General features: G+C 40.1%; 1 protein-coding gene across 1 annotated transcript in view; it reads left to right on the plus strand.

Moving 5' to 3' along the window:
• LOC149299289 (xaa-Pro dipeptidase-like) overlaps positions 1-12,264 on the plus strand; it is a 62,957-nt gene that overhangs the window by 7,422 nt on the left and 43,271 nt on the right. The window contains exons 2-7 of the mRNA XM_089486462.1: positions 2,099-2,282; positions 2,790-2,917; positions 5,281-5,344; positions 6,790-6,837; positions 8,268-8,329; positions 11,599-11,643. Of these exons, the coding sequence (XP_089342588.1) occupies positions 2,099-2,282; positions 2,790-2,917; positions 5,281-5,344; positions 6,790-6,837; positions 8,268-8,329; positions 11,599-11,643 (531 nt within the window). The remainder of the gene's footprint in view (positions 1-2,098; positions 2,283-2,789; positions 2,918-5,280; positions 5,345-6,789; positions 6,838-8,267; positions 8,330-11,598; positions 11,644-12,264) is intronic.

Consider the following 12,264-nt stretch of genomic DNA (forward strand, 5'->3'; position numbering starts at 1 on the left):
TATATATATATATGTGTGTGAATATATATATATATATGTGTGTGAATATATATATATATATGTGTGAATATATATATATATATATATGTGTGTGAATATATATATATATGTGTGTGAATATATATATATATATATATGTGTGTGAATATATATATATATATGTGTGTGTGAATATATATATATATATGTGTGTGTGAATATATATATATATATATATGTGTGTGTGAATATATATATATGTGTGTGTGTGTATAAATATGTAATTGTGTGTGTATGTAAATATATATATATATATATATATATATCAGTCCTTATTTGAAGATGAATTTATATATATATTTTGCGGTGGTGTTTTTTAAAATGCAGCTACTTATGTTACTAAATTTTAAGGTAGAGGCTCTCCCTCTGAAGCTCAATTCTTCACAGAAGACATGAAATTACAGCTTAAAATAATAGACTCTCACCCTGTAAGTACAGCAAGCATAGCAGGAGGAAGAGTGTTTTTATCGTAAATTGATAAGTGATGCATGCATTTTACCTTTTCCTTTTTAATGGAAATACTTGCCCTTTCAGAAAAGTGGTAGCTGCTTTTCACGTAACCATTGGAAATGTGGGACTGGGGAGAGTGCATTAAGCCCAAGATTGGTGAAATGTCTGTGTATCGTTCTGCATTTGTAAAATATTTTTGCATTTTAATAGTCGGATTTATCCTTTTCATATCTCTAAGATACATAAGATTCCGAGGGAACCAGAAATTTCTTTGAGCAGACAATGCAATGTTCAAGATACCTTTAGATTGCAAGCTCGTTTGGGCAGGGCCCTCCTCACCTGCTGTTTTCTGTATGTCATTTCGTTATGTTATACACTACTTATGTCCTGTCTACCCTTTGTGCAGCGCTGCGGAATCTGAGGGCGCTATATATAACCATAAATAATAAAAGATACCAAGCTTCTTTTGTCTGTTACAAATTCAAACGCTTGCTCAGTGTGTGAATTGGTGCTGTACATGACAAGAACTCTGTTGTTACAAGGTTTGTCGCCACTCATGCTTTGCGTGGTCCTGATCACGCTCCATCTCAATTTGAGAGATGCTTGGATGGTCACAACAAGCCTCCTAAAGTTATGCAAAATTGAATAGGCTGTACTAGTAATACCTGATAGTTCTGCGTTCAAGCAGATATATATATAGGTCAAGAGAACTGGGATTAAAATATCATTTTAACTATCCTGCATGACTGAATCGTACAGAACCCCATGCCGATGAACTGCTGCCCTTAGCCGTGTGTGCTGAAAGGTAGTCCACTTTTTTTTCTCAGAATGAGTCTGTCATAGAGGAGGCAAGAATATTATTAAATAATATAAATATTATTATTATTGTTATTATTATATTACATCGTACAATTGGTAAAGAGAAGGTGAGAATGGCTCTGCTCGGACGCTGAACTGGGGAGCACAGGGTTTAATTGGCTTTAACGTTGAAGTAGTTGTGACATCGATTCTGGGATTTTCTGCACATATATACTGTACCTGCAGACAAATCCCAAAACCGCAGAGACTCCAAAAACCAGCCAACTGGAAGTTTTGGAATGAAAATCTTCCCGAGTACTCCTGCAGTTTATTGATTAAGGCGTGTGTTCTGTTCTCATACATGGTCTATGGTTTTTACGACTCCAAGATGAAAAATTCAAAAAAAAGCCAAGGAAACACTTTATATAGTTTTTTTTGCAAATGTGTATTTTTTTCACAAAATCATGCCTTTGCATCCGAAACCTACTTCAATCCCTGGTTGGTGGCAATTCTATGTTTTTGTTTTTTTTATAATGCTAGCCTCGTTTCTGCATTCAGGAAGGATTTCCATACTTTCTTAACGCTGGTATCCGGCACACTGGGGTGCGTTGGAGGGATAACCCGTTGGTATAATGGCATTGTGGCACAGAATAGCAATCCATACGGGTACCGTGCTTATTTCCACTTTATAACGATCCCATGTCCTAGAGTGGACAACAGAGTATTACAACGGGTGAATTACTAGGTCCTCCTTTAAGAGAATAGCATACATTATTACCAATGTCCGCGTGTTCTTTTCCTCGTTTTTCAGCCCATGGTTTTGGTTGGGGAATGAAACCTTAAAAGTCCCCGCCGCGCTGTTTGCGCTAAACCGAAGGCGCTTGTGTGAAAGACTCCGAAACAACGAGGATGTCCCGAAGGGAGCCTTCGTGATCCTACAAGGAGGAGAAGAGACCCAAAGATACTGTACCGATACTGGCGTCCTCTTCCGACAGGTACGCATCAAAATCACCCGGCTGGGAAATCACATTCTCTAACATTAACCATAAAGTGTACACTGGCGATAAATACCTATGTATATATTAATTAATTCAAATGAATCTTTAAAATCATGCATCGCTGAGTATGAAAAACAAAAAGTGTCACCTCCAGCTGGCTGCGGAATGATTATCCCCAAACCGTCCTCCTCGGAGGGTATTCCGCAGGATCCCATGCTCCTCTTTTCTAATAACAACATGTCACTTTGTGTTTGTCATATAAAAGATTGTGTTATTGGTGATTACGAGCTTATGTCGGCTTCATCTGGACCACGCTTAGCTCAGCTTATCTGTTCTCGCTGTCTCCATCAAATGACATCATTGCAAGGCTGGCGATGTTAGGTCACTTGTGTTTTCTCTCATATACAGGGTAATAAACTGATAATACTGTCTATTCAGTGCATACAGTTACAATATAATATGTATGTGTGTATGATAACTATCCTATCGATGTCTCCGTTCCAGGAGTCTTTTTTCCACTGGACGTTCGGCGTGACTGAGTCCGGCTGTTACGGAGCCATTGATGTGGACACGGGAAAATCAATACTCTTTGTGCCGAAGCTTCCAGAAAGCTATGCCGTCTGGATGGGGAAGTAAGAATTATTAACCTTTTTGTCCCTTAGTCTCATTTTAACGTCTTTGTTTTATAGAGTCTGGAAAAAATATGTCCTGAGAGGATTACACGAAACCGGTCGGCTATGACTTTTTCGAAAGGCAGGATTTAACTAATATGTTGCTCCTTCGCCGGCAGAAAGAGCAGCAAAACACAGCAATCTATCAGCTACTCTCTAGCGAGTCTATCTGTATTAACAGCTTTCCGATCACTGGAGAGCCTGAACTCGCGGGCGGATAATAGGAATTGTAGTTCACAGGTAGAAAGCCACCTGCCCTCACCTTCTGGTCTCTCGGAACTCTCCTTGTATCAATGAATGTCTCCTCCAAGATCAACAGCCTAGCATGGTGACTGTTAAAACTGGTCTCCTTAGAAATTGGATGAATTAGGGCAAAGCTACCTCTCAATAAGATCCCTACAGCTTCCCCTTTAAGTAGCCCGCTTTTTATCATTCATGGCTGATCTTTAAATCTGGTTCTAGTGAGCTCAAAGCACGCTCTTATAGCGCTTATTCCCAAGGAATAAATTAGCCAGTAAGTTGGTCATGCTTTCCTCAATTTGTCTAATTAAAATCGTGCCTGCCTTTTACTTCTCATTAATTTTAAATGTCAGAATGAGTCAATACATTGATTGGAGATATTCCGTGGATGCAGCATATTGGGTGACAGATGTTTTGTGTTAGTGCTTCCCTGGCTTATAATATCATTATCTTAAAGTGCATGATTGGGGAAGCATCCTGTATTTAACGGGAAGACATGTAAATTATATCATTAATAGGTATTTATATCTAATCGACTAATGGCACAATGAATATGATTAATGCATTTGATAAGTGGTGTTGTCAAGCCGACTACTCTTTAATTTATAGCTTTTCCCAATTTTCTGGTGTCGCTGCCGTGACTTACCAGACCTTTTTTTTTTTTTTGCAACCGAGGAAACACGGAGATTAGTCTTTTTACGTCTGAATTTAAATGTAGGAGCAGAAAAGCAATAAGGCTGAGACGCTTTGCTGTATTTGCTTGATGCCAGCATGGCCTGGAAATCTTTTAAGAAGATATTGAAATGTGTAGATCAGGCCTCATTCCATCGATGGGTTAAAAGCTTATTTAGCCTCTGTTAATTACCTTTACATTAACTAGAAAAGCACGTGGATGGAAACCACATTATAAACTCTGTTTAGTTGATAGATACCCTTCGGTGGCAGCGGCATGGTGCTTTTCTGGTTAATATAAGGGGTACAGACATAAGGTGGGGGGATATGAGACGCCGATAAGATATCCCTGCCCCTTAGAGTATATGTGAATACGGAGCTCCACTATGTTATTTAACCCTTTGAATGGTACACAATCGCATAACGTGTTACAGTGTGTCATTCTGAAAATTTGTATCATACGCCTAGCATATCATGAACACGTTGCAAAACATTCCATTTACAAACAATCTCAACTCCTTAAAGTCTTTGCAACTTTGTATCTTTTGAAAGCACTAGATTGCTTATTGGGGCAGAATGATGTTAGAAGGAAGGGGCTTCCTGGGGTATCTTCGTGCGACTGGGGTAATATAATTGCTTAGGGCAGCAAAGGAGACCCTTTCCCCTGCCCATAAAATGCTTTATCACTGTCAGTGTACAACACGTTATATTTATTTCAAGTTTACAGCTGTTCAGTCATATCTTCACTTAACCAACACCACCAGGCTGCTTTATTTTAGCAAATAAGATGAATTGAAGGGAACCAAAATAAGCCGGATCCCCTGAGTTATAATTATGTGCAGTGTTCAAACACTATTCATATTTCATATCATTCCTTCCAGGAAATTTAAATGTCAGCAACCAAAAAAAGCTTTGAGATATTCTTGATATCTTCAGCTTTATTCCCAGTCCGCTACCCCTGGCCGGTCCGTAAGAGCTGTACAAATAACCATAGGGCTTAGTCTGGGATAGTTCTCTTCCCGGCGCACCGGCCATCACGCTACTACTGGCTTCCTCTGGGAGAGATTATCTTCCTTATTATTTGACGGGAGACAAATCGGATGGACCATTTACATTTTCAGCACAAAGTCCACTGGAATGTATTTATCACCCCAGTGTTCCAGAATGTAGCGCTAACCTAACGACACATTCCTGGTCCTATTCAAATGCCCGTTGTGTAGACACAAAACCCAGCAGGTTATGTGGGTCCTAATAGACCAGATTGTCAGCGTAATTTGCCAGGCGTTCAGTTGAATAATGATGTAAATGGTGCCCTGTGCGTCGTTTGCCTACACACAGCTTTAGGCGCTGGTGAAAAATGTGATTCTTTATTACACACTTACTATTTTTTAGCATTTTTATACATTCTGTAGAATTCACCCACCAGAGCATTTCAAAGGAAAGTACGCGGTTGACGAAGTTCAGTACTCCTCTGACGTAAGTACGCATTTATTTTACTTCTTTTACGCTATGAGGTTATAAGGGGGTTAAATATGCCGAGGCCCATTGTACTTGTGCGGTAACTTCTATTCAGATGGGAAATGAATGGCGTTGATCACCTTAAACCCATCGGAGTGTTTTTCTAACTTGCCAGTGATGAAAAAGAAACCGCCATTAATAAAAGGTGCTTTAGTCTTTTATTTCTGCAGAAAATAGTTATCGGTTTTAATAAATTTTATCTGAATACCAGGATCTCGCTATCGCAGGTTATCATTTGATATTCGGTCCCCATGTGCATTCCCAAACCACCCTGCGCTGATGGCCTTTTGGCAGTGCTGGGTGATGTCATTCTCCGCGCTGCAGGGTGATGTCATTCTCTGCACTGCAGGGTGATGTCATTCTCCATGCTGCAGGGTGATGTCATTCTCCGCGCTGCTGGGTGAAGTAATTCTCCGCGCTGCTGGGTGAAGTCATTCTCCGCGCGGCAGGCTGATGTCATTCTCCGCGCGGCAGGCTGATGTCATTCTCCGCGCGGCAGGCTGATGTCATTCTCCGCGCGGCAGGCTGATGTCATTCTCCGCGCGGCAGGCTGATGTCATTCTCAGCGCTCCTGGGTGATGTCATTCTCAGCGCTCCTGGGTGATGTCATTCTCCGCGCTGCTGGGTGATGTCATTCTCCGCGCTGCTGGATGATGTCATTCTCCGCGCTGCAGGCTGATGTCATTCTCCGCGCTGCTGGGTGATGTCATTCTCCGCGCTGCTGGGTGATGTCATTCTCCGCGCTGCAGCAAGTTAAAACATTGTAATGTTCATTTACAGAGTTATGTATTAGGTTCTTCATAGCTAAAAACAGTCAGGATGCTACAATCATTAAAAATACAGTTTTTACAAAAACACAGAAAAATAGTCATCGTTAGAGGCAACTTATGCAAGGATTTCCATTAAACTGTTATAGAAATAATAAAGTTGAGTTTACTGTTTGGTAACTTTGTTGTTTGAAATGCTGCGGATTGTTGGTTTCTTTCATGTTCTTTGCCCCGGGTAAGTGGAGATATTTATCTGAAGATTCCGTTAGCATTCCTTCTGCATTACATATTTCTGGACGGATCGTCTTCAGAAGGATAGAACGCCGCTTTTTTTTTTTTTTTTTAGCAATTTAAATCAATAATAGATGTACCGGAGAGCGGGGCTATAACGATGATGATTCTTCTGTAACACGTGCGGTTGTGTTTTATGATATCCTGGGTTCTTCATGCCACTCACGTGGATCCCCGATGCACCCGTAGCGCTGATGTGCAGACATTACTTTCCTTCTACTAAATTACAACCTAATGTTTCCAAACCTTTAACTACATTTTCAGAATCTTTCAATTTAAAGGAGGAAAAAAAAACCACTTAAAAAATGTGAATTATATATATTTTTTTTACTTTTTTATCATTAGATTGCCAGTGTTTTGAGTGCAAAGAAGCCATCCATGCTCCTTACTCTGGTAAGTTACTATTCCTTGATAATACCTTCATGGGTTGGAAAAATGATATTTCTCTAAGATGTTGAGCTTTGTAGATCCGCTGCTTGAGCATCATGGGAGTTGCTGTTCACGGCAGCTTGAGCCCCAGCAGTTGCCTGTCTCTGTTTTGTCATCAACGCGTTGGTGAAAATTAAAATTCATTTTAATAGCTTTCTGTGGTGTCCTCGGGTGAATTTCACTTTTAATTAGTTAAACCTGTTTTACTAGTAATAGGTTAGATGAAATCCACTGCTCAGGATGGGAGGGGGCTCTTTGGTTGCCAAGTTTTTCCACCGCTTGCTGTCGGAGCTTTTAATGAAAGCAGCGGTCTAACAGAGCAGGCGAGGAGGATTGTATTTTAGGCACCCGTTTTCCCAGGACGTGCGTTTTGGAGAAATAATTGCCTTGTGCAAACTATTAAAAGTGCTGTTGGGTTTTAATTGAGCCAGAGGAAAAACTCGGTTTGAGTTCATTTTCTTCTATTTTGAAACACTTGAATGGACTGTAGGTGCTGCCTGGAAAACATGGCGGGCCCTGATTAACCCGGAAAGGTGATGTCGGCAATCCACTCGTCTCAAGACAAAAGGAACAGCCGTTTTTTCAATTATTATTATTGTTAATGTTTTAAATGGAAGCCCTTGTACGTACGAACAGCCACCTGGCACTCTTTGTCTGATTGCGTAACATCAATACTAAGAAGAAGCTTTGCGGTGAATAACCGAGCAGAGCTTCCTATTAAAAGCATCCATAAAAAGATGCACGACTGTACTTTATTGCCCATATGTGGTTTCTATACGTTGGGTTCCGCAAATGGAACCCACAGTTTCGCAACGTTCTATACTACATCACCTTTTATTTATATCCGCGCCTGCAGAGTCTATACTAGCGAAGCCTTTCATTGTTCTGTATAACGGAGCTCCGCGTATGGTTTATCCTCTCCATGTATTTTATTACACCTGTGAAAGATATAACAAGCCAGTAGCTTGCAAGCTATGAGCTGGGAAGAGAGGCAGATTCAATCCGATCTGCAGGGGTTTAGACTGGGAGCTGTGTGCGGCCGCTGTCCGTGGTGCTGAATGGTGCTTAAGAAGCCCTTAATGTTTATATCTAATAAGACACGTTCCGGATTAGCTGGAACCATTATCTAAATACCTGCGATAACATTCAGTATACATAAGGAAAGTCCTGCCTCCAGATTACCTAAAGCAGGGGGCATAATGTTATCGCAGTGTAAGCCTCGAGGAATCGGCTGCTGTCATACACTAAGGGAATTTATTCTGCTCCTTGTATAACTGTGCTAGACGCCGTCGGTATTGAGCACACCTCACATAATACCCTGATACCAATCTTCTATTAATACCGGCCATTGAAACGTTTTTCACTTTTTTTCTTTTTCCTCCCTTTCTTCGCAGCGCGGAGTTAATACCGACAGCGGGAGTGTATGCAGGGAAGCTTCGTTTGAAGGAATTAGCCAGTAAGTTGATCCATTTACCTTCAAGCAAAAGATATTGTGTCCTGAACAGAGCCTTTGCAATATATTATATCCATATACTTGATAAAAGCTGCAGGGGGTTTGCGGAAACATTAACCAAAACTCCAGCCAACCCTAGCAGACTCCATTCAATTCACATACAGCGGCAAGAAAAAAGTAAGCGAACCCTTTGGGATTACCTGGTTTTCTGCATTAATAGTTCAGAAAATGGGATCCGATCTGCATGTAAGTCACAAGTATAGACAAACAGAACGTGCCTAGGCTGATAATACACAATGACAGTCCTTAATGTCTTTATTGAACACTCATTAAACATTCTCAGGGCTGGTGGGAAAATTAAGTGAACCCTTGGATTTAATAACTGGTTGGACCTCCTTTGGCAGCAATAACCTCAACCAAGTACCTCCGGTACCTTCGAATCCGACCTGCACAACGTTCAGGAGGAATTTTAGGCCATTCTTCCTTACAGGACTGCTTATGCTCAGTCATATTCCTGGGATGTCTGATGTGAACGGCCCCTAGAAGATTTACTTTGATGTTTACAGTCATTGTGCTGCTGGATCACACAACTTCTACCGAGCTTCAGCTGACAGACAGCTGCCCTGACGCTATCCTGTATGATACCTTGATAAGCTTGGGAATTCGTTCTCCCCTCGATGATGGGAAGCTGTCAAGCCAGCAAAGCAGCCCTAAATCATGATGCTCCCTCCACCATACTTCACCATTGGGATGATGTTTTCATGTGGGTATGTGGTTCCCTTTTTGCGGAGTAAGTAATGCTGCATGTTCTTCCCAAACAATTCATCCTTAGTTTCAGCAATCTACAAAACATTTTGCCAGTAGCGTTGGGGAGTCTAAAAGTTCTCTTTAGCAAACATCAGGTGCGCAGCAATGTTTTTTTTAGGAGGACAGTAGCTTCCTCCGTGATGTCCTGACGTGTACTCTATGCCTGTTCAATGTCATGAACAGAGATGTTCATTTCTAATGATTCCTCCAAGCCTTTAGCTGTTACTCTTTTTTACCTCATTGAGCATGCTGTGTTGTGCCTGTGGAGTCATCTTGGCTGGGCGCCCACTTCTAGCAAGAGTAGCCACAGTACTAAATGCTCTCAATTTACAAACAATTTGTGGCCGGACGATTATGTAAACTCTTTGAGATTACTTTGTAAACCATTCCTGCTTTAGGCAAATCAACAATTCTTGATTGTGGGTCTTCTGAAGTTTCTTTTTTTTCTGGTGCATGGTTCAAATTGACCGATTCTTCTTGAGAAGACCTGAATCAAAATATTTATGCCTAAAACTCACCTCCAATTTTGTTTCATTGGTTGGTCTCCAGGTTTGCCGGCTCCTGACTCCAATTAGCTTTTGTTGAAGTAATTAGCGTCGTGTGAATGTTTGATTCAATCTGGACAAGAACAATGCGATAATGTGTGTCATAAATTAAAACAGATTGTGTTTGATCATTATTGTAACTTAGATGAGGATCACATCATATTTTAAGACAAATGTGTACAGAAATGCTAGTAATTCCAAAGGGTTCGCTTACTTTTTCTTGCCGCTGTGTAGTTTGAGTGCAGTAACGTGGCAGGGGGGGGCATCTGAAAATCTGTTTAAATTAGCTTTACACGTGACTTTACAATGTCATTTTCTCAAACCTCCGAACTTAATCTGTGTTGTGCGTAGTCAGTCTTCCATATTCAAGTTGGGTTTGCGGAACTTTGTATTCTTGCTTCTTTCTTTCCAAAGTTCTAATTTCATGTTTCCCAGCAGGTCCTCGTCTGCATTTGCTTGTGTCAAATTAAGCAGGAGTTAATGTATTTTTTTTCTCCCTTTCCCCCCTGTCTCCTGCACCGAGATATCTCACCATTATTCTGATCTACGGCCCCCGCTGCAAAGTCAATCACCGTTCCGAGCAGCAGGACCTGTAACAATTCCTCACGCATTGTCAGAATGAATGCATAAAACATCGCCAGCGCTCACATGCCAAACCCTGCTCTGCATTATTCAATATGCATTACGGGGACTTGCCACCCATAAATATGTATTGATATTCATACTGGAAATGGGGAGAGGCATGATACAGATGTCTGTGCCTTAAATAACCCACATGCTTCAGGTTCATACTTTCTGAGCTCCCTCTCTCTCTCTCATTCAGTTTTCCGCTCTTCCAAATGCATTAAGGCACCTTTTTTATGTTTCTATATAGCAAGGTTGCGTAAAAACCTTTTTGTTTTTGTTTTATAATTGAAACTTCTGCATTAATAAAGAATGGATTGGGTTAGTGTGAATAGACCTTTTCAGGTAGTAGATCAAGAACTTATTGCTGCTTAACCCTAACCTCTCAACCCACATGTGTGCCCTTCTGGCTTTTAAAAAATTGGGGAGTTCAAGCCACAGCTCTCCCGCCAGCTCCTCTTTTAGTGAATAAACCCCAAAAGTGTTTAATCCTGTTTACTCCTAAGAAATTTAGCGCAAACTCCTTTGTAAAATCTCTGCGGTCAGGGCTGGACTTGGGATGTCAGTCCTGGCACTTTAAGGCCAGCGGCTGCCGAATGATGTACATGGGGCAGAAATCACCAGAACTTCATCCCAATTCTAAAAAGAATAGTTCTGCGTTATGTATCATGTCAGGTCTTCTAATGATCAAAACTCCCATATATTCCTCCTAATTCAATTACAGTTCTTACAGTTACATTTCTTTTTTTTCTCCCCAATACTGTTTACATTCAAGAAGCAACCCGATGACCTCCAGTTTACCGCATAATATTATCAGAAATATCATTCTCCATATTAAATATTTTTACTACTAATCCTGATGGAATCTCCGATTTGTTATAAAATATATTTTAACTGGATCACTTTCATAAAACGGAGAAACGCACCAATCCATGCTCTCTGTTTATCGTCCAATCAGTGCTCAGTATGAAGAAGTGATCTCCAGCCTATGTAAGCCCATAAATGTTACACCCCAGCTCTTACATTCGTGGATATATTGGATATGATCTATTTTTTTTTTTTTCCGATGAATAATTTGAAAAGGAATATATTTATCCAAATTCTATTTTCCCAGATAAACTGCCTGTATTTTTTTTTTTCATTACTTAAATGTTATTGCTTGTTTTCTGGAAAATATGTGAATAAATATATGACTGTGTTTTTCACAAGCTCCTAGTTTGCAATATCTGCTCTGTTTTGTATTAAACAATAAATATTCTGACTCAAAAACTAACCCTTTGTTTTATTTTAATTTAGATTCATCGTAAACAACGTTCTCCTTCACCCCGAAATTGTTGAATGGTATGTTTCTACAAACAGTGATTTTTTTTTTTTAATAAGTTTGTATTCTTTATTATTATGTGATGTGTAGAAGAAAAACGCTTAATGTTCCTGGCTAATCCTTACGGATATTTCATGGTATGCTACATACGTGGAATTCACGTAGCTGTGTTGATGAGGTAATAAGGCAGTAAAAGGCAGAATGTAGGATTTGATGATGACACGAGAATTACTTATCGATGCTTAGATTACAAAATGCGTGAAATTAGAATTCCGTGCACAAAATCTGTGCAACTTCATTGTTTGTAAAACAATATCCCTAGATACAGCTTGTTTTTTGTTTCCAGACTCTCTCGCTTGCGTGTGTGTGTGTGTGTGTGTGTGTGTGTGTGTGTATACATTAAAAACATACATACATACACACTACTGTTCCAAAGTTTGAAGTCACCTAGAACTTTCCTTGTTTTTTGAAAGAAAAGCAAATTTTCCCCATAAATAAAATAACGTGAAATGGATCAGAAATCCAGCACAGATGGCATTAATGTTGTAAATGACTGTTGTAGCTTAAAACGGCTGTTTTTTAATGGAATATCTTTATAGGGGAACATCGCTCTATCACTCCCATCACTCTCTATCACTCCC

The sequence above is a fragment of the Sceloporus occidentalis genome, unplaced genomic scaffold (genome assembly GCF_023333645.1).
Source record: "Sceloporus occidentalis isolate IW3139 unplaced genomic scaffold, rSceOcc1.0.p SCAF_29, whole genome shotgun sequence".
NCBI classification, from domain to species: Eukaryota; Metazoa; Chordata; class Lepidosauria; order Squamata; family Phrynosomatidae; genus Sceloporus; species Sceloporus occidentalis.